The 21791-nt window shown below is 36.9% G+C and overlaps 1 protein-coding gene across 1 annotated transcript in view; it reads right to left on the minus strand.

The window, feature by feature from the left end:
- The window catches only part of COL4A4 (collagen type IV alpha 4 chain), a 66631-nt gene that overhangs the window by 31678 nt on the left and 13162 nt on the right, over positions 1 to 21791 (minus strand). Inside the window, exons 4-20 of the mRNA XM_086618005.1 lie at positions 20147 to 20281; positions 19198 to 19242; positions 17623 to 17739; positions 14706 to 14774; positions 14444 to 14479; positions 13614 to 13676; positions 13096 to 13131; positions 12878 to 12919; positions 11916 to 11996; positions 11289 to 11342; positions 9880 to 9939; positions 9209 to 9253; positions 8075 to 8128; positions 3314 to 3383; positions 1726 to 1830; positions 968 to 1132; positions 315 to 407 (exon numbers count right to left, since the gene is read on the minus strand). Coding sequence (XP_086474131.1) covers positions 315 to 407; positions 968 to 1132; positions 1726 to 1830; positions 3314 to 3383; positions 8075 to 8128; positions 9209 to 9253; positions 9880 to 9939; positions 11289 to 11342; positions 11916 to 11996; positions 12878 to 12919; positions 13096 to 13131; positions 13614 to 13676; positions 14444 to 14479; positions 14706 to 14774; positions 17623 to 17739; positions 19198 to 19242; positions 20147 to 20281 — 1270 coding nt within the window. The remainder of the gene's footprint in view (positions 1 to 314; positions 408 to 967; positions 1133 to 1725; positions 1831 to 3313; positions 3384 to 8074; positions 8129 to 9208; positions 9254 to 9879; positions 9940 to 11288; positions 11343 to 11915; positions 11997 to 12877; positions 12920 to 13095; positions 13132 to 13613; positions 13677 to 14443; positions 14480 to 14705; positions 14775 to 17622; positions 17740 to 19197; positions 19243 to 20146; positions 20282 to 21791) is intronic.

Below are 21791 nucleotides of genomic sequence, written 5' to 3' on the forward strand. Positions count from 1 at the left end.
ACTGAAACAGTTGCAAAATTAATACACAAAAAATAACACTGCCCTTTTTCTTTTCTGTGTAAGTAGCGCACAGACCATTTTATCTCATCATGGCCTTCAAAGGAGTGAAGCATATCAGTCTCTTTTCACAGTGCTGAATATCTGCTGCACTGACATGACTCCACTGACTTAGAAGCCCCAATGCTAACAAGCTATTTAACTCCACACTTTGATGGGCCTTATCCTCCAAGTTACCATAAACTTCTTGCAAATTTAGGTCTGACATATCTGGCAAATGACTCATATTCTAATTGTTGCTATCCAGGCATGCTTACCCTTTTCTCCTTTTTCACCTTTTCTTCCTGGAAGGCCTATTTGACCTTTTGCTCCAGCTTCTCCAGGGACTCCTCTGTCAATACAGATTACACCTTTGAAAAAATAAATTGTTCAGCTAGTATAAAGCAGGTTGACTGTGTCCACAGCTTAGGTCGTGCGTTCTCCTCTCCCTTATCTTGTTATTCTCACGTGAAAAGCTAGAGATCTTATGAAATGCTTTCCAAGTCATTGCTTATAGATCATACTACAAAAGTCAGTATGGCTAGAGTTGATGTTGACACATTGCTTTTTCATTGCCACTACTTCCTTTTTCTACTGTAGAACTTTATGACTCTTGTTTCTTTACTAAAGGATGCTGATTTGGGTTTCCTCCCCAGTTTGCTGTGTTTTTAACTTCAGGTGATATATTTTTAGTGACCTTTTTCATGTATGTTAGTTTGTGGGTTTAAATCACCCACAAAACTATGAAAATCTTGGTATATCACTGATTGACAACTACTAGGGAAAAACATGTTTTCTACATCATATGTAAAGTTTGATAGATCTTTCAAAATGCACTTTCACCTCTATATTTTTGTAGGACCAAGAAAAGCAATTAATCTATTAACATGCAGAATGATATTTTTGCCATATAAATTGCTGTTGAACCTACTGGGTAGTCCAGGTAAGCCCTGTCTTCCTGGCTGTCCTGGTAGGCCTGGTGGTCCAGGAAATCCAGGTCTTCCTGGGATTGATTCACCTGTTCCAGGGAAACCAGGGTCACCTTGAAAACCTTGAGGTCCTGGTGCCCCACTTGATCCTGGTAGGCCAGGCAGACCTATAAGGAAAATAATGGTACATGGCCCATACAGCTTCAAAGTAATTGTTACTACAAGATATCAAGGGGGAAATTACAGACTATTCAGAACACAACAGCCTGAAGAAGAGCTTCTATATAACAAAGACATAAATCTAAATCTTTAGGCTTTCTAGGTTTCCCAGAAAAAAGGCTCCTGCTTTAGACATTCAAATGCTTCTTCTCCTCCTCCCCATTATCTCTTTTCCAGACATCCTAGTTATTCTAGTTTCTTATATAGAGCAAAGTCATCCTTGTCACCTTCCTTTATATTTTTTTGAGACGGAGAATGGAATTTTTTGAGCAGAGCACTCCAGATACAGGCATACCATGGATTTACAGTGCATGGTAGCACTCTGCTTTGCCTTCTGTTCCTTTTCTAGTAATTCCTGATGTTCTATTTGAATCTTTTATTTGGCCACTAAGTGCTGAGCTAATGTTTTTTTGAACACTCCATAGAGCTCAAATCCTTACTGTTGGTGACTTGCATCAAGCAAGAACAAAGAACAGTTTTCTTTTAGCTGCTTTCTCTCCTACTGTTATATAGTTCACATTTTATCCCCTGGTTCTCTTACTTGTTCCATCATCTCCCGGTCTTCCTAGCAGGCCTGCACGACCAATTGGTCCAGCTGCTCCCATATCACCAGCAGGACCCGGAAATCCAGGATCTCCTCGTGGACCTACACAGAATTATAAAAACATGTGAATTTAACACCTTATGCAATTGATAGCTTAAATCTAAATTAAACTGCAATCAAAAATATAATTTGGGAATACACAGAAGTAAAATACAGTAACTTCTTTTGTCTTTATGAAACACTTTTAAATGTGTAACAATTTAATTTTAAGGTGGGAGGATTTGGTTACTTTTCTACAGATTCCTGCCCATTTTGTAGGCACGGTTTTAACTCTTTGTCACTCCACAGTAGTATCTTTGTGCTACATATTTCAGAATGCTGAGATAAGAGTTTGCCCCAAATAAATACATGTAGCATTTAAAATAAATGTGCATCCCATGTTATGCATATTTGGCAGTGCACACAGGGAGGTCATTTCAGGATCATCCTGGTTGAAATTATCTGAATTTTAAAAAGCGTATTTTCAAAATTGCTATAATGAATAAATTTAAAAATTGCAAATACATAGTGATAAAGAAAACCTGAATCAGATATAAAGGACTTCATTAAACTGAAAAACAAATTATTGGTAGTAGTTCTGTTCTCAAACAATTCTGCTAAAGGCTTCTTTCTCTGAAGAATGTATCCACTTACACAACATGCACATGATTAACTTTAAATGTTACTTGAGCTATTAAGCATCAGGTTAAGTCTTTCGTTGCATGGGCTGGAAACACACAGAAGCTGATAGATAACAAATTTAATTGATTTTTGGATGAGGCTTCTGTCTAATAGGGGGGTTCTGCTGAACTGGGGTTGTGTTGTAACTTACTTCTATGTTCACAATCAGCATTTGCTGCACTAGAAATACAATTTTTAAGTTCTCTGTTAAAATGTTATTACAATACAGGTTCCCCAAGCATGAGATGCCAAAGCAAATTCTTTCCAGGCAGCAGGCTTGGCTGTTCCCCACTGCCTCCTCCTATGAAGTAAGAACTTCCACATACCTTTTCACCAATTAGATGATATAGATGGGGACAAAGTGAGATGGGACATAAAAACTCACCCTGAGGTTTAGGTAGGAAGGTAGTAAGATTGACAGGTATCCTGTTGGGAGTACTAGTTCCAGGATTTCACTCCTGCTATGTAATAGGAAGGTTAATTGTAATCCAAAATCTGTGCATTGTGGCAATTCTGACAATAGGAATTCTAAATTTCAATGGAAAGGCCGGTTTTCTTATTTGTCATCCATCACCCAGCATGGGCTTATTTTTCAGACCTTTTTTCTTAAATATGCTTAGGTCCAATAACTAGGGATAGTCCTGCAGATCTAGCTGTGACTGTAAAGATCTTTCATTTAATCTGAAACTTGTATGTTTAACGTATGTTCCAGTACGATCTGTGAGACACAAACGAACATAGAATGTGGAAGATAAAGTTTTAAGATCCTGTCCCGTGAATCCATAGTGATCACTTTCAAACATCTTAGCAAAATAGGTCCTACACACTTTATTCAGCAGAAAGACTAGTTAAAACTAGCTATAACCTTTTATAGGAAGCAGCGAAGTTCCAACAGCTCCAGGAGGACCTGGGGGCCCTTCTTCCCCTGGATCCCCCTGTAAGAGTCCAACAACAAATTTTATTGATAGATACAAATATGCACTGTGCTAGCATGTACTTGAAAATTTCAGCAATGGTGGGATATGTAAGGATGTGACACATATCAGCTGGGAAAATTGATTTTGACACTTTATAGGATTTAAAACCAGGCAAAAAGATTTAAAATAATTATTAACTTTCAAAATACCAGTAACTAAACAGTAATATATCTATTTGACTTTTCAGAACTTGCAACTGCTGTATTTGATTTCATTCATTTATTGTAAAGACGAAACAATTGCAGTAAATCAGTACCCATTTAATTAAAACATTATGATTTAATAACCAAGCTGTAATTATTTGCCTTAAAATTCTATACCAGAATTTGGAAATTACTTCTATGATGACAGATAAGCATTAAGAAAGGAGGTTTCACAGTCTGACATATATTATCAATGGTAAAGAGATATTCAAAGCTTTTAGAAGAAGTTTAAAACATCTGCATCAGGGAAACATAAAAGTGCCTACTAATGGCAAGGAAAATCACTTCTGCTTGGAGGATTTCTAAATTAGCTTGGATTTTGATATTTAGAATTGCAAGTGAAGTGGATTTTAGGGACATCTTTTATGTGGCAAATTGTATTAGACTTTTTGCTTTGTAGATTAGGAATCAACCCTGCTCTCTGCAGCAAATGGGAACTGAGAAAACAAGAATGTGAATGTGGGAACTGCGTAGTGGGGTCGCATTCCTGGGAAGGGAGTTCAGGGCCTTTTAGGACACAGACAAGTAGAACTGGAACTGCAAGACTGGATACCCATTCCTACACAAGTGAAAACAAAGAGTCCATGCCTCCTGTTGTTTTGTTTGTATTTTTTTTAATTAATATCTCTATGATAGTTAAACAGTTCTGGAGCTGTCACTGGCTGTCCTCTTGACTTTTTTGGCTGGCCTTTTTCCTTTAACTGTATCTTGCAGAATGAACTAACGTCCTCATGCTGTCTTTGCCTATTTTAAACAGGAATGTAAATTTGTCTTCCCTTATGACATAGAAGAGTCTTTGTGGCAAGAAAGCAAAAATAAACCTAGCGTTTTTCCTCCTCTGATACACTTACAAGGTATTTTGAGATTTAAAATTAATTTAATGATGACAAAAGTATTGGAGATTTGTACAAGGAATGGATATGACTTTCATACTGATTTTTAAATTACCCAACCAGAACACAAGAAAGAACTGAAGAGTCACGAGCCAAGGTCAAAAATATCAGTTCTTATTATCTCCTTACATGACAAATTCCAATGGTGGTCTTTGAAAATCTCTGTCTTGAGGCTGTTAGGTCTTATGACCCTCTCTGGATGGCAGCTTCATACTTGCTCTGTTTTCACTGTTGGTACACTCCTACGCAGTGGTATATATACATTTGGATTATTTTGTTGACTGATACTGTTTTCTCTTCCCATAAAAATTTCAAGAGATTCAACTTGCCAACAGTTTATTAAAAAATAAAATGCCGAAAACTTCCAACAGAAGCTTATGTCTACTGTATTCTGTGACCTGGAGTCTTCTTAAAATGAAAGCTTATAATATCTTACCAGTTTTACTGATATCCGTATTAAGCATTAAACACCATATTTGTTCTGTAAGTTTCTATAGCTTTACATAATGTCAACGGCCAAGAACATTTTGCACTGTCTTTAAAGACCATTCATTATTTTAATGAGACTCATTCCATTAGTAGCAGAGACAAGTGGTCTCAGACTGATTTCAACAAGACTCATATCCTCCCTTGTATTTTGCCTGAAGAAAACATTCTGTGTTTTTTCATATTTATCACAGAATGGTTGAGGTTAGAAGAGACTTCTGTAGGTCATCATGTCTAAACCGCCTGCTAAAGCAGCAGCACCTAGAGCCAGTTGCCCAGGACCATGTCCAGACAGCTTTAGAATATCTACAAGGATGGAGACCAGCACTGCATAGAGGGCAAGGATCACCTCCCTCAGCCTACTAGTAATACTTTTCCTAATGCAGCCCAGGATATCATTAGCTGCCTTTGCAACAAAGGCATGTTGCTGGCTCTTGTCCAAGATCCACACAGTGTTGCCAATGTCCAGACTTAGGGATCAAAAGGTACGCCAACAATTCCTTGAAGCCATTCTTTGCTTTAAGCAAGAGTTAACATTTTTTAAAGATGAAATCCACTTCAAATGCAACTGGTTTCCCCCCCCGTCCCGAGTCTCTTTCTTTCTCTTAAATCTGAATGCATCTTAGATTCTATTTGAATGTGTTTATTTCAGAAAATCTACATGAGGACGGTCTATTCTCAGGAGGGTTTTCAATGATATTCTTGTTCCTCCAGTTTATGGTGATTTTTAGCAGATCGTAAGCAACACTTGGTGAGGCCAGATGAACAGTTGATGCAGTCTAGATAAATCTGCACTTTTCAGGAATAATCAGATTTATCCAGTTGTTTCCCAAGCAAAACTACAGCATCTGTGCAATCATTTTGAATTTTGTGTTTCTGTATGAGTTAACCTGAATTTTTTAAGTTGTGACTATACTTGATAAATTTTCTTTTGCTCCATGCATTAGCAATTGTAATTTCATCTTTCTGAATCATTACTGCAGGCATTCAAACTTTTCCCTAGCATAATCTACCAACAATTAATTATTTTCTGCTTACTCTTTGTAGTGTTAACTGATGGCTTCTTAGGTTGTGGGCTAATCAATGGAGTCTGAAGAATGCACTCTTCTGTCTATACAACGTCTTGTCTCAAGTTTGTTAATGATGCCCCTAACTAAAACAATATGCAGATCAGGGTGATATGTTTTAAAAACAAAACATGTAAGGTTTGATTCTGCTTTTGGGGAAATAATGGACTGTAATGATTTTTTTTGTTTAGATAAGACATCCAGTGTTTCTGTCTGATTAGTATCTGAATGATCCCACATTGTTGTGAAGCTGACAATGGGCAAATGGGAGAAAAATGAACATCTATGGACAATTTCTCCCCCTCCTCGCCCAAATATGACTACTTAAATGAAATCTTGGCTGAAGAAGCTGATCTAGCACTCTCCTGGCAGTCCTAACTTTGAAACAAGTAAGCCTGTGACTAAAACAGATGTTTTATTGTACTTTTACTTACTTACTCCATGTGTTTGTCATTTCTCATTTGTAAACCTGCTTCTTGAAAACCTGTTTGTTGCTTTTTATTTGTTTGCATTCAACTACTGTGTCTTTAGCAGTATACTACTTATAGCAAGTTTGGACGAGCCACAGTTTACTTCCTTTTGTCATCACAGATTATGTAGAGTGTGTTCCAGTCTTAACCTTCAATTTGGAACAGAGATGATTCTTGCGCAAATCTCTTTAGTGTCATTCCTCTGATTTTGCAGGTGCAACTAATCATGCTTTAAGGAAAGTTACTGTTTTACATGGAGCTTTCCAAAGAGATTATTTGAAGAAAATATTCACTTCTTAACTTTTGTATTTCAGAATATTTAGAGCCAAGTTCATTAGTGTTACAATTTCTGCAATATTGGTTTTGTCTTCTGTACTGTAGTAATAACTTCTTGAAGCTTGCTTTTTCAACCTCGCTGTCTCTACTGATGATCCAGTCACCCACCTTCTTCGTTGCAGCATTTCACTTCTCCTTTTGCTAATACACTGCTGACAACTTGGACCCTATCCCAGTGACTCCCTAGACCTTCCCCCTGGCTAGACTCACTGCTGCTTTGTTCTTTCTAGAGTAGCATCCAGAATTGTTTTTTCACTCTCAATGTGCTTTAGCATTGTAGATTGCATAGAAAATGTAATATTTCCCTTCATTCAAGTTTTTGTTGTTAGTCAGAACTACAGTATAATCATCGGTTCTGCAGGCTGCAGAAAGAATTCCATAAATTTATATCCTGAAATACCACTAGACTGGCACTTATGTCTTCTGAAATCAGTATTAAGCATCTCTTCTGTGCTTTTCAGATGAATACTCTCCTCCATTATTGCTTAACTCCCTGGATGCCACACCTATACTTCTAACCCCTAATGGAAAGCAGCATGTATTGTAAAGTAAAAAATGGCTAGCATCATCTAAGTGAGCAGAAGCAGGAAATATTTAAACCAAGCTGGTGTGAAGGAGTCCAATTTCCATTCTGATAAGCATCTTGGACAAGCTACTTATGTGAACAGGTTGAACACAAGGAAAAAAGATTTTGGTAAGTCATGCAAACAAACCCATCTGAAATAAATTTTTCCACCTCATTTGGTGCCAGTTATCATACTATTCATAGACCAACGTTTATAGGATCATATTGTTACCTAAATAGCAGGTTCCTTTACCTAGCATTCCTCTCTGGAGAATGCAGCTCAACCATTAATAACTTGCAGAGTACTACAATTCATGGATTAGATAGCTATACTGGTATAGTTGAAGGTAACTATTGGCAATTGGGATTTACCAATTTCTATGGTACACAAAATAGAATTCCCACTCACTTGTGCACCAAGCAGGAATGTTTACTTACACTGTTATTTAGTACTACGATGTTAAGTAACTATGACTATCATGAAGACAGTAAGTCTTAAAAGTAATTATGACTGTATAAAAGGAAATGGTCTGATAAGCAGGTACGTTTGGGAGGAATCATTAGCATTTATATAGGGGAGTGTGTGTGTGTGCGCGCGTGCATGCATACGTGTTTCTTGTTTTTTTCACCTGTATCCCTGGATAGCCAGGTTGTCCAGGAAAACCAGCAAATCCTGTTTCCCCCTGGAAAGGATCACATAAATATAATTTCATTAATCTATTAATACATTAATATAATTAATTGAACAAAAAGCAGTAAGGCTTACAAGACATACAATACTGTCATGTTATAATAGCATCCACAGTTTGTTTCAGAAAATTCACTGAGTTTGTACAAGAGATGGCATGTTTCATAGAATCCTTCTGTTAAAAAAACCCACAATGTGTATCACCAGGTTATTTAGACAGTGGTCAGTGGATTCAGTGTACCTGGTGTACAGAACTAGCTGGAATATATACCAGCAGACTCTGAATAGACTGTCTGCTTAATACAGCTGAAATCGGTTTGCTGCCTGCTGAATGACCTGAATGACTGCCTGCTGAATGACCCTCTTAAACTATATACTGCGTGGAAAGCAACTGCATATCAGCTCCTCCTCTCCTTTTATGACCTTACTAATATACTCATCTGTCCAGTATTCAAACTCTTTAAGTAGACAGTGGTAACAAACAAAGTAAAAAGTAATTTTGCAGATAAAACAGTCACCTGGAACATAACTCTAGATGCACATACCTGTAGATGATCATTACCATAACTAGATTTGAAAATGAGCTGGGGAGAGGAGATAGGAAAAAGGACAAGACGTACATCTATATACCTACATCTGTTGTTCTTTACTCCAGTAGGATGTTTTAAGTCCATAACTAACATTTAGTAGACTTAACAGCAAAACTGGAACTTCTTGAGCCAGAAAGATGAACAAAACATGCATAACACAAAATTACACAAACAATGTTACCATGGCAAACAAAGTTAACATGCTACACAACTTTTCTAACATGCTGTATGCATATCCCACTGGCTTTTACTTCTGCTTGCAACTTCGGATTCCATTAGCCACTTTCAGCCAAATTTCAGAGTGGCAGAAGTTCAAAGACAAAGAGTTCATACAACTTTGTGGCAACAGGTAGCAGGAGAGAAAGGAAGAAATGCAATGTGAGCTATCAAGTATGGGGAAATTCCAAATCCACACAAATCCACAGAAAGCTAAATCTCACTGGTCCCACTGTTCAGGAAGCTGCTTATACTTTATGTCTTCTTACCTTCATTCCAGGAAAACCTGCAGGTCCGTAAGAACCAGGATCACCCTGATAAAAGCAAGTAGAATGTCAGCTAAAACAGTAACAGCTTATTCAAATTACAACTATTCAGAATTGCTGAGCAGTTAATGTTTCTTAGATAATTATTACTTGGGATATTTCCCCAAAACTTTGCAGTTTTTGCAAATACTTTATATGAGATGGGCATGAATTTAAACTACAGACCAAAGTAAACCAGACAGGTCTCCACTTAGTTTTCTTTTAAATCATATTGCACTAAGCACAGTAGTGGACATGTTGCTCCATGTGAGCACTGTTATGCAAATCAAGCATTGCTGCTGTAAAAAATTGCCATCGGTATGTAGAGAATCCATTAAAATTACTGTGTTAGTACCGTGCTACTCCAGAGCAGCTTTGTGCAGCTCTAAATATTTAGATAACCCTACAGATATACTTTCTTTCCAAGGCAGAAAGTCCATATGAGCTTATGTTTAAGTCTGAGACAGGGTGATTCCCAGGGCAGGATTCCTAAATATTATATACAGAAAATATGAAAGATTAGTTTTAAAAAAATCCTTAAAATTTTCCTTGGAAATGCAAAATTAAACTGCCAAATATATTATGAACCCAATTATAGTGAATTTGTGAATTAATTTATTCTGCAGCTTCCTTACCTGCAATCCAGGGAATCCAGGAATGCCTTTTTCACCCTTTTCTCCTCTCCCAGGTACGCCCTGGAGCATTCAAAATACTTTGTTTAAACAAGATGCTCAGTGAAGTTTGCCAAAAGTTTTACTTTTTGTGCATGCTTTTGTATATAAAGTATATATGAGTATATATAAGTTTTGTATATATTAGGTTCATGGATCTTGTTTCACTTGCTAGGCTAATCACTGGGGCTTACTTCATATAGCACTACTAGCAGTGCCTATGTAGCTTCAGTTATGCAAGGAATCTGCTATGGTCTCTTCTCCAAGCTTAATCTGCTTTCAGCGGTTTAATTTAATTTAATTTTATTTTAAAGCTCTGGCCATCTTTTGGGCTGCATCAGTCAATTTCTCAGTTGCTGCTTATAACTAACAAGTGTACTATTATCTGTATGGACAGCCAGTACTGGAGCAAGCATATAAAGCCCATCTTTTTCAAAGTAAATCTGATATAAAAAGGTTGGTTTTGTCTCCTTTTCCAGTGCTAAGTAACAGTGGTCCTTTTAAGGTGGAAAAGAATTTCTGAAAAAGTGCTAGTCTTAGAACTTAGAAATGTGATGTTTAGGCTCCTCATTTTTTCTCTTCTGCCTACAAACCTAAATAAGTTTTAACATAAACTAGACTCATTCTTTTGTCTTCATTTATCTTCTGTTTTTCTGAGATCTGGTAGTTTCCTGTTTGTGGATTTTCCTCCTCCAAATAGAGCAATAAAGACTCCAGAATCTTTTTTGTAGCTGTTTCTGCTCAGCATCCAGGAACTCCTTACTGGCATACCAATGTTTAAATTAATCATGCTGACAAAAAGAAAAGAAAATGTGGAACAGATAGCAATGAGCAACTTTTCCTCCAAACAAATGGCTCTGCCCTGTATTCTCTTGAGGACATTCATAATGTCAAGTTAAAGTCTTCCCTAACATACTTAGGGAAACGTAAATCATGGCCCATTAAGAACACATACAGATCTTCTCTATTTCTCTTCTTGAGGAAAAAATCATCTGTGCTTCTATTTTCTTCACAGTCCCAGTCCCTTATGTGTCAATAGCCCAACTGGAAACAACACTGACCTTCTGATACCAGGCAACATTCAATAGGTATGTATAAAACAGACTCAGAAAGGTTTACCAACAGGTTTTGAAATATTTTTGCTTTCACACTGATTTAGGTGGTGATTAAATTTCACAGCACAAATGCTGTTATTTCTTCCATCAATTTGTGCTTTAAAAGATTAACTTAATATCCACAAAAGGGCTTTGCCAGCATCATGGAAAAAAAAAAATCACATTACTTAGAATCATAGAATCATAGAATGGTTAGGGCTGGAAGAGACCTTCAAAGGTCATCTAGTCCAACCCCCCTGCAAGGAACAGGGAACTTACTTTGGGTCCACGTGGCCCTCTGTATCCTGTTACCCCAGGCAGTCCTTTTTGGCCCTACGAATACAAGGAAAGTTTTTGTGTATATTAATATGCAGGACATGCCTATGTGCTGTTTAACTTTTTTTTTTAAATCCTGTTCTGAATTACAACTGTTAAATAGTATTTTCTGAAGCACTAGGCCTGTTCTTCTAGGTGTACTAGGCAGAAGAAAAACAAGAAAAATGACTATATACTGATTTTTATTTCTGTTAACATTATCAAACCAGCATAATGACTGTGGGGTGAGACAGATGCATCTTTTAACTTGCAGGAACCTGGGCTCCTGGTTTGTAGGGCTTTGTTCCTACGAACATGCATGACAGTAGTTCTTTTTTGTTTGCTGCTCTATTTAGTTTGATGCAAGTATTCACATGCATAAATCTACACTTTTTGTCTTCCCTAAAAGACATGAGCTAAACTACACAAGGGCTCTCCTCTCCTGAAAGACTGTAGGAAGGGTGCTGAACAACAGGATTTCTGCTGAAGCTGATGGTTTATTACAGAAATATAGATTGTCCTATGCCATCCTTGCAAAAATTACAGCACCGGACTGTACTTGCCAAGATGAGCATGAAAACAAATTAACACCTTTTCTCCTTTGAACAGCTGAGCTCCAGGAGGTCCAACTAACAGTGGTGACCCAGGTGGCCCAGGAAGTCCAACATCACCCTGTGGAAGTCAAAGGAAACAGCAGAGAGACGTTCTGTTCCATGCAGTGTTTCAGTAAGACTTGGCATGTTTTCCTGTTGTACTACAGCACTGCTTATTTCTGTATATATTGAACATATACTTGTACTAATTCCTGTAGATAAATACAGGTTTGTACTGAGACCGTAAGCCTCTCTACCATCTTCCCAGATGAGCAAGGCTGACAATCTTAATCCCCTTCTACTCTCCTCTGTCATTAAAAAGAACATTATGGCTAAGCAAATAAATGAGAACTCTGTACTCATGGCTCCTACTCCAAGTCTGCTGTGGAGATAGTTACAGGATTGTCAAATCTCTTATGTGTACCTACAGTCTCTCACGTTCCAGATCGAAGCCTTTGAGCACAAGGCTTTGTGAATGTAAAGATGAAATTATTGATTTGCTATGGAAAGTTGTGCATGTTAGAAACTTGCACGAATTCTAAGTGACTGGACAAATTCACAGAAGAAGAATCAAATATTCTACATTGGTTCTATGAGTCCTGAGTACAGTAATAGGTGGAAACTGGGAGAGGAACTATTATTATGTGCTTGTCCTTTTCTTACACCCTTCCATTGGCATTGGCTGCTGGACATAGCAAGAGATGAGATTCAGTGACTGAATACTGATTGTTGCTTTTCAAAACCTCCAGAATACACTTGATTCCTGCATGCAGCTCATGGAAGGAATCACTTCTGCACAGAATTAATTGATTCAATAATTTATATTACTTTTCCTTCCATTCTAACATGATTAGTGGGAGCAAACAACCACAAATCAACAGGTTCCAGGGAACCCAAAAAGACTCTATTATACTTCTTATTTCACAGAAATAATATATTTAATAACATTTGTTTTCTTACCGGCTCCCCCTTTTGTCCGTCCACTCCAATACCTGGATTTCCCTAATTGACAAAAAATTTACACAGTTTGAAGGTAATCAGAAAATGCTGACATTAGAATTTAATCAAGTTAACTCCTTTGAAAAACTTGGTAACAATTAACCATAAGGGACATTTCAAATATTTGTATAAATAACACTATTATTTCACTAACAACTTCAGGAAAAGTCATTGCCTACCTGTTCACCTGGCAAACCAGGGTAACCTGGAGTACCCTTTAAAAGAGAATGGAAGACAAGTTATTATGTCTGATTTAGAGACAGCTTTGCTTTGAAAGTTACCTCCTCTTGCCAGTAGCACTTAGAGGCAGAATTTACTCTTGGGATGTATCTATCTCAAAGTGCAATTTACTTCACCTGGTCACTGCTTTCAGGAAGGCTGAACTCTGGCTTCCCACTTTCCTGTCTCCCACAAGGTGGCCTTGGGGAAAGGGAATAAGGAGAGAGCACTAGCAGCGTGCCTCCATGACCACAGACTGCCAGGATGAAATGTGTTCACGCAGGCATGGGAAGGAACAACATATGCTCCAATGTCTGAACTTCCAAACACATAAGGTAAGGCAAAAATCTCTCTTTTTATCATCTGCCTTAAAAATTATTTCTAGGCTTCGATTGACATTAAGGCAAGTTCTAAAACTGGTAGACCAAAATTATGCATATCCTAAACATGCAAGGCTGTACAACTGTGGTGATCTTACAGGCAAGCCTGGTTGGCCTGGGTATCCAGATGGGCCCGTTGTACCTCTTGACCCTCTAGGTCCCTGGAAAAGATGGCAAAAGGTCTGTTTGTCAAAATATCAAGAGCTTACCCTTTTCTCCACAAAACCAGTTCCTCCAAAATGCCTGCATCACTTGCACTCAGTCTACTGGCCACTGCATTCCACCCATGGCCTGAAGCTTATACCATGCCTGAAATCTCACTGTCACTAGAGCAGCTCAGCGCCAGTTTCTGCATAATACTGTATAGATACTGGACAATGTGGAGTTATATGGTATTAATGGATTGAAAGAATACTTTGTCAGTAATTGTGCTACAGGATGGGGGCTTTAATACAGTTAATCAGTGAATACTTTTTTGAAGGTCATAAGAAGAGGAACCCAAAGCCATGAAGAGTGTGAGTCAGCAACAAAATTAAACTCTCTCCTCTTCTCACGTGTTTTTATGGCCAAAATATGGTAGTGTCCTACATGTTCTCAGGAGATCCACCAGATACTGTTGAAGGTGTCACATCTCTACGCATCTTGAATTTAATGGAGAAAATATTCTGCAAACTGTGAGTACCAGAGCAACAACTGCTCAATGCACAGCTAATACAGATGGGTATGGTCTGTTTCTGCTCCTTTTCAGCCACCATGAACTAGTTATGGGGGCAGACTATAGGGACTCGATGTTTGTTAGACTTCATTCTGGAATTTTGCTGTTGAAGGCAGGCAGGGAGAAGCCTCAGTATTTCTTTACTGAACTAAGAAGGAAAATTTGAAAGATCTTCAAGACAAAAAGCATGTATAGAACCCACTGACTACTTACAGGCATGCCAGGAGGTCCAGGATCACCTCTGTCTCCCTGTAATGACAATCATTTGGCAAATGAATCATTACAAGCTTTGTTATGGGTATTTTCTAACCTTATAGCTATTAAGATCACAAGCTATCTGTTCCAGTTGTATATTTGCTTTAGCCTTTTTTTTTGCACAAAGCTTAATTAAACAGTGAGGTGTTATGAGAACAATTACATTTGCCATACACGTTTTCCTACGGCATGCGATTTTTTTTCACAATCAGATACTTACTGGAGGTCCTTTTCCAAAATGTGAAACATACACTGAATTTCCTTTTTCTCCTTTTTGCCCTGGATTTCCCTTTAAAGAAAAAAAGTCTTTTAAAACATGATCCACTTACTGATATCTTACATTTCTATGGAGATTGAATGATAATTTCTCAGGCTGGGCTTTTCTGGTGCCCATATGTCACTAGGTATTCCACTAGAACCACCATCACTGCATGAGCATTTTGCAGTTTTTTTCTAATAAGACCCTTAAAAGAATAATTGCCTTCTGTACAACTGAGTAAAACAGCTCCTCACAGTTTCTGGATTCCTGCTCTGTCAGATGCTACTTAGCTCTTGGATACTTCAGTATTCTACAGTCTTCACAAATCTTGCCTTTATTATCAAGTATATCAATGTCCCTACCTTTTGTTTCTGTGAGTCAGTGGCTTTAAATATTAGCACTCTGCCATTTCCAAAAGTTCATGCTGTGATTTAGGAGAATCTAGTGTGATTCTGCATACAGTTAAAAAGCTGAAAGTATGGACTGTGTTACATGCATAATCTTCAACATTTCCATCTATTGGGAAATATGTTTCACAGTCTATTAAAAAAAATCTGATGCCTAAAGGCCCTGTTTTTTAAAAAACTAGTTTCTCATGGTACTTGCTGTAGAGTCCTTTATAAAACTTTGCCAATCTTAGCACCCTCAAAACCTCAATCTGACTTAGTAGAAACAGATGATTGCTTTTGCAAAATTTAATTGTAATGCTCAATTGACTGTTAAGAATGTGGTATGTATATATCTGAAGAACAGATATATTAAGACATTATTTTGGAAGCTTTCTCATTTGAAATCCAAACATACTGGCTATACTTTAACTAAGTTAACCACTTAACTATTGATTTCAATAAAATGGGATATTGTTTTTCATATAATTTAACCACTTCAAAACTGTACTGACTGTCTGCTCAAATCTTGAAGTCAGAATGAAACAGGGAAAGTACTTATTCCTGGAATGGTCCAATAAAAGGAAGAGTTACAGCTGGATGTAGCTACAGTAGACTGGATGCAGATTACAGGTCAAACCACAGCTGCTAGGGAACACATATAACAAATCAGAAGTTATATTTGTCTTTGGTTATTTTACATGTGATCTCTTGTATAATAAAACATCTTTATTAGATTCAGTTTGTTACTTTCTATGTGACTTAGGTAAGGGCTTATAAATAGAAACTACTTTCTTTTCCAATTTATTGGTGAGGTAAATGTGCAGATTCTACAAGGTAACAGAAGTAAAGCTGATGAATATGTGCATACTGTTAGATAAAATTACACAAGATGTTATAAATGAGGAACATAAAAATGATAGCTATAATATAGTCAAGTTGTTACTTGGTGCAACAAACTGATTTAAAAATCTGCAATTTAGCAATCTGCCTAGAGAGGCTGGAATAGCATTCTTGTACACAAGCAAATATCATTACTATGTCCTGTTCTTCTGGGTAGCTAAATTAATTTGCACTGGAATTTTAGTGTGCATATCCAAGGCTACATGCCTATTGTGTCTCCCATTCTTTGTAGGTTGCAAATACTTTTCTAGGCCTGCCAAAGAACATGCTCCTGGAATTAAGAGGATTTATGCTGTGATTTGTCCCATGTCTCATTTTTCCTTTATGTCATTTGGCTAATTATATACGGCAAAACTCTATTTTTAAAGTATAATAAGTAAGAAATTCTGGTAAAATTAGAGTTTGAGCAGAAGTCATTCTACTATTGGGAGGGTTAATGGGTTACTTGGAGAGGTATAACAAATGAGGTATAACATATAATAATACTAAGTTCTTTATCAGGTTGTGTATTTTATAGCATTTATTACAACAGGTCCAAGACTGAAAATGTATGTTTTTTCTAATTGCTATATTTTTGATAACATCTTTTTACTCTGGCACCCACTGCACATTTTTTTGATTCTCTATAGCTGAATCAGCATCTTATTTAGCTCTTACTAAACACATTTGACTTTACATGTAAATTGCAGTTGTTTTTATTGTTTTATTTAGAAAATTTCAGGAAGCTCTTAGACCAACTGATCAGCTATTAATCATTCAGAACTAAAACTTGTTTCCACAAAAAGTCAAAGACTGGGGACTAGATCCATTCAGTAAAATTTCTTTGCAGCTACAGTAATTTATATCCCTTGCTAACACAAATCTGTGTTTTATCTTCATTAGAAGAGCACTGTTAACACAACTATTTAAACAATTTTAAAATGCTTTTCATTTTGACAGCAAAAGTAAACAATATTAAAGTGCTAATTGTAAGCATTTTAACTGAAATGATCTCTATGTATGCAGATAAACACCCAGGCAAGATTAGGTGTGAACAGAGCAGTCATAAATAGGTATGTGTAAAAAGCAATATATGAAACTGTAAGAGCATGATTTTGGAAGAGATCTACTAATACACCTCTGTGATCAAACACTAAAATAAAGTGTTTCAGGACTTAGACTTGCTGAAGCTTCCACTTATTGCCAATTCATCTCAGGTACGTCCCTCCTATTAAGGTTTTTAAGAAATTTCAAGTATTTATAAATGGTATAATGGTTTCAAGCTACTCCTTCTCAGTTATACTTCCATGAAATGGTATTAGCTTTGGTGTGGTTACATACTGGGGAAACAAAGCAGAATTTAACTCTCAAGGTAGACGTATATACTTGAAGGATACAGGACCTTATTTCACGTTCAAGCTTGAACTTAACCTGCTAAGGCACCAAGTGTCCTTCGCTCCCAATAACCTCAGTAAGAATGCTTGGAAATTCATCATGCAGTGTAAAGCTAGTGTCATAGTCTAAAACTCCTTTCATTTTAAGAGCTGTTATCTTTGAGGCGAAATGTACGCATACAGTATTCATAGACAGTAGGAATGCCTTTCACGTACATAAGGACCTCTTGGTCCAACATAACCATTTTCGCCTGGAAATCCCGGATCTCCTCTTGAGCCATTGCAGCCATCTAAACCATGCTTGCCCCTGGGTCCTTCAGTTCCTGGTAATCCCTGAAAGACAGTTTAGTATTTATTAGAGATACACCATGAAAAATAGGGAATTACTTTTTTAAATTAACAGAACAGTTCAGAAATAAATAGATCTGAAACAGAGGACATCTTATAGTGATCCCAGCTTCATACTCTGCATTAGAAATGTTTTCTGTTGTGATCAATAGAATTTTTTTGTGTGTATAACATGATAGAAGTATTTTACATCTTTTTCTTTGATGCATAGCAAATATAACAGCAACAGCACTGGTTAAGCAGGCCAAACTAAGCTCTCACTTGAGTCAAATAATAATGTGCTATCTTCTCAGAGAAAGGCAGTTTCCAGCTCTCTAACTATAATCTTTCTTGTGGCTGTAAATAAAAGCTGAAAATATACATAAAAGTCATCTCAAGCAGCCTCGTATTTTTTTAGTTGATAGGATAAAACAAGGCAAAACAGGACACAGCTTGACTCAAGCACACAGTAGTTGCAGCAATTATGACTATACATTCAAGAACTAATGAAGTGATTTTCTAACCTAGGAAGAACTAACCAATGACCAGATAGGGGTTAGTTCTACTACAAATTAGTCACTAGGCAACAGAAACAGCGAGATTTTCCGTTGGAATAATCTTTCCATTGGAGGAAAAATTATTTTCACAGAATTAAACGTTTTTTGTAAGGAACAAATAGGAATTGTGACCCTTTTTTTTTTTTTTTTGAGGGTCTGAAAAATCATCAGGAAAGTATCCTGGCCATTTATCTGAAATGCTTTTGTCAATTCTACCTTCTTCCTGTCTTTAAGGTTCATCCCAATTTGTGGACGCTGTTTTTTAATTAACGTTTTTCATAAAAAGAATACATGTTTCTTGGAGCACTTCTTTTTTGTGCTAAATTTTGGCCTTGTGACCTCTACATTATACAGACATTCAGAAAAATACATAATCACATGCTTATAAAGATATATTTAGAACCCACTTTGCTTCTTCATCCTCATTCAGGTAAAAAATCACTGGACTCAGTGGTTGCCTTTTTTTTTCTGCAAAAGGACTACAAGCGAAAACCAGAATGTTTGAATGAAAAACAGTACATCATTTGAGATACTTTCAGAGATGTTAAGAATGCAGCAAGCAGACTACAGCCTGCTATAGAGCCTGAGAAAAGAAACTCATTGTTTTTAATCTTAGTGCTGACACATGCACACAGACATGGGCTAGTCTCTACCTTCACTGCCCCACTCCTGCAGGAAAATTATGCACTTAACTAACTCCACAAAATCCCAATGAGGTATCAACAGGAAACACAGTTGAAGTTAACCTGGCTATTTTACATTTTGGCAAAACATGTAATTCTGTAGGTGACATGACATCAAAAGGTACAAAGCCAAACAATTTATTGAGTGTATTATTCCATTAGAGGACTTGCTGTGAGTTTATAGAAACTTAATTTCTATAAACCAATATTCATTCAATACGTACAGGAACACCATCCAAACCAGGAAATCCTGGGACTCCAGTTGGGCCCTAAAAACAAGTGACATGAAAAAACAAAGTTGCTGAGGTCATTAACTCTTAAAAAGAATGAAAAACAAGAATATGTGATACTATATAGCAAGAAACTAGAAATGGCCTTGTTTGAAATATGAATCAAAAGCCATAATCGTCAGCAATAAATATCAGAAAAAAGTTGTATGGGCTTAGCAGGACACTAGTGCCAATAGCTACCCTTTTAACAGATGGTATAGTACAAGACAAATGTCTAACTCTTATACACATTCATTCTCCAAAGATTATAAAATGACAGAGAAGGCGAAGTTGCCTATAACTTCTAAAACAAATCTGTACGTAATTTCACTACTCTACTCCTGTTTTGATATTACCAGCAGCACAATTTCTCTTTACAGCACTTACATTTCAGGTATGCTGGATACTGACATTAGTGATTTCAGTCATTCACTAAGATCAGCGGAATTGGACCATTAAAACTCATATAAAGTACCAAGACCCAAGCACACGGATTGTACATGTATGAAAGATATGGACCTGAACTGCAACTGATACTCCGTAAGTGGTAATAAAATTCTGTTTAGTGTACAGTACCTTTAAAAGCCCCATACTTCTCCCTGCAGCTCCACATTCCTCCCACAGCCCTCTTTAAGGTTAAGGATGGCATGGTACATAACAGTCAGAGACTGGGTCTGTTTCATTTTATTTTATGTCTTCTGACAGTTATGATTTTTGCAATCTACAGCAATAATCCCCTGAAACATTTTTTCAAGAAAGCTGTAATTAATTTCAGTGAGAATTTTGTGTGAGCAAGAGGTTAGTTTGGCAAATGCTTTTTGATCACTCAGGCTCCGTTTCACTTGCCAATATTTAACATTATATACTGTACGAACCTGAAAGAGCCGTCCATGGTGTTTCCTACCTTATCACCTTTTTCTCCAGCTGGCCCAGGCTGCCCATTCTCACCTCTCTGTCCTTTTTGCCCGGGCAGACCAGCTGGTCCTGTAGATCCCAAGGACCCAATCGGACCTTGAGCTCCCAGCTCACCAGGCTGACCCTGAAAAGAGTCCAAAGAAGTGAATGACTACTGCTGTTAACCTCATGGCAGGCAGCATTTCGGAGATGACTGTATGGATAAAACAAGGCTTACAATGTATACAATGCTCATGATTCACAACAGCTTGCTGTACAGCCTGCAGATCCGTTCCATGCATTAGATGCTATAGGTACATGACCTTGAAATTTAACAACTTGCTCAAGGTGATAATTTCTTTTCACATTCATCAGGTCTCCAGCTCCACCTCTCTGAGGTGCCTGGGATAATTGCAAGTGTTCCTGGCTCTACCCATGTAAGAATCACCTTGAGCAAGCATAAGACTCCACTGAGCATCATATTTTTGCCACCAGAGAAGTGATGGCTCATTTTAGACAAAGGAACTTTGTACACAAGTAGAACAAATCGAGAGAATTCCCTCTTTAAGTTACACTATATGCTAATTATCTCAAGTTTTTCTAGCTCACATATCTTCTATCATCACTCTCAGGTCTTAATGGCTTATTTAAAAGTTGTGAAGCTTCCTGCAGAAAAAAATAACAGTTAGTACCCAACATATTTACAGAAAGTATCAATTTTAATAGATTGCGTTAAAATCATTTGTGAGAATGAATTCATTTATATATAAATAGCTAGAATGTCATTTATATATAAATAGCTCTAAATTGAGTATTCGTACATACAGTACCACACAAACCATCTCAGTGGATTTCTACTAACTTTTCCAAGGTAATATATATTTTCCTGAAGTAAAAATATTTCCTATGCCAACTGGATTTTTTAGCCTATATCATTGGTGTGGAGTTGTTTTGGATTTGTTGCAGTTTTTGTTCTGTGCTGCTAAAGAACTACTAAATCATAGATTCAAAGTGATGAATAAAGCAATCTTTCTAATGAGACTTAACATGTAAGCTGTCTACGCTTTCACCCTACAAAATCTACAAATTTACAGGTCTTTATTTCTTTTACTCATCTTTTCCATTCTGTATCGTTATCTTTTTTTAGCCATAACTTGTTGTTCCCAGCTGAAGAGCGTTTTGCTTTCTTTTCAGAATTCATCAATCAATTATACCACGTTTTTCAAAAGCAGCAAAATGGAGCCCCATGCATTCCCAAGAAAAGCATATGGCTCTAAGACCACTTGAGGGCAGTAAAGGATATTTCATTTCAACTTCCGTTCACAGAAATGACAGACCAAACGTTTATTCTACAAATGGATTGAAGGAAAACAAAATGACAGAAATCAAAGGTGATTGTAAGCAGATATGTTAGCTTCAGGTATCAAATTATGTTGAAGCAATAGAACTGAATTACTTGCTTCTCAGTGTAAACATTTCAACAGACTGAATGTGTCTGAACAAAATCTTATCTTTTGAATCACAGGCAGGGACCTAAACCTCTTTTTATTCATTCTTTATTTGTCTTTTAAAATATGTCAGTAAAATCAGTGTGATTTGACAGTTGGACATAATTTTGAAGCATAATTTTGAGTATAAGAAAAGTGAAATGAATG

This window comes from Tauraco erythrolophus, chromosome 11 (genome assembly GCF_009769465.1).
Source record: "Tauraco erythrolophus isolate bTauEry1 chromosome 11, bTauEry1.pri, whole genome shotgun sequence".
NCBI lineage: Eukaryota > Metazoa > Chordata > Aves > Musophagiformes > Musophagidae > Tauraco > Tauraco erythrolophus.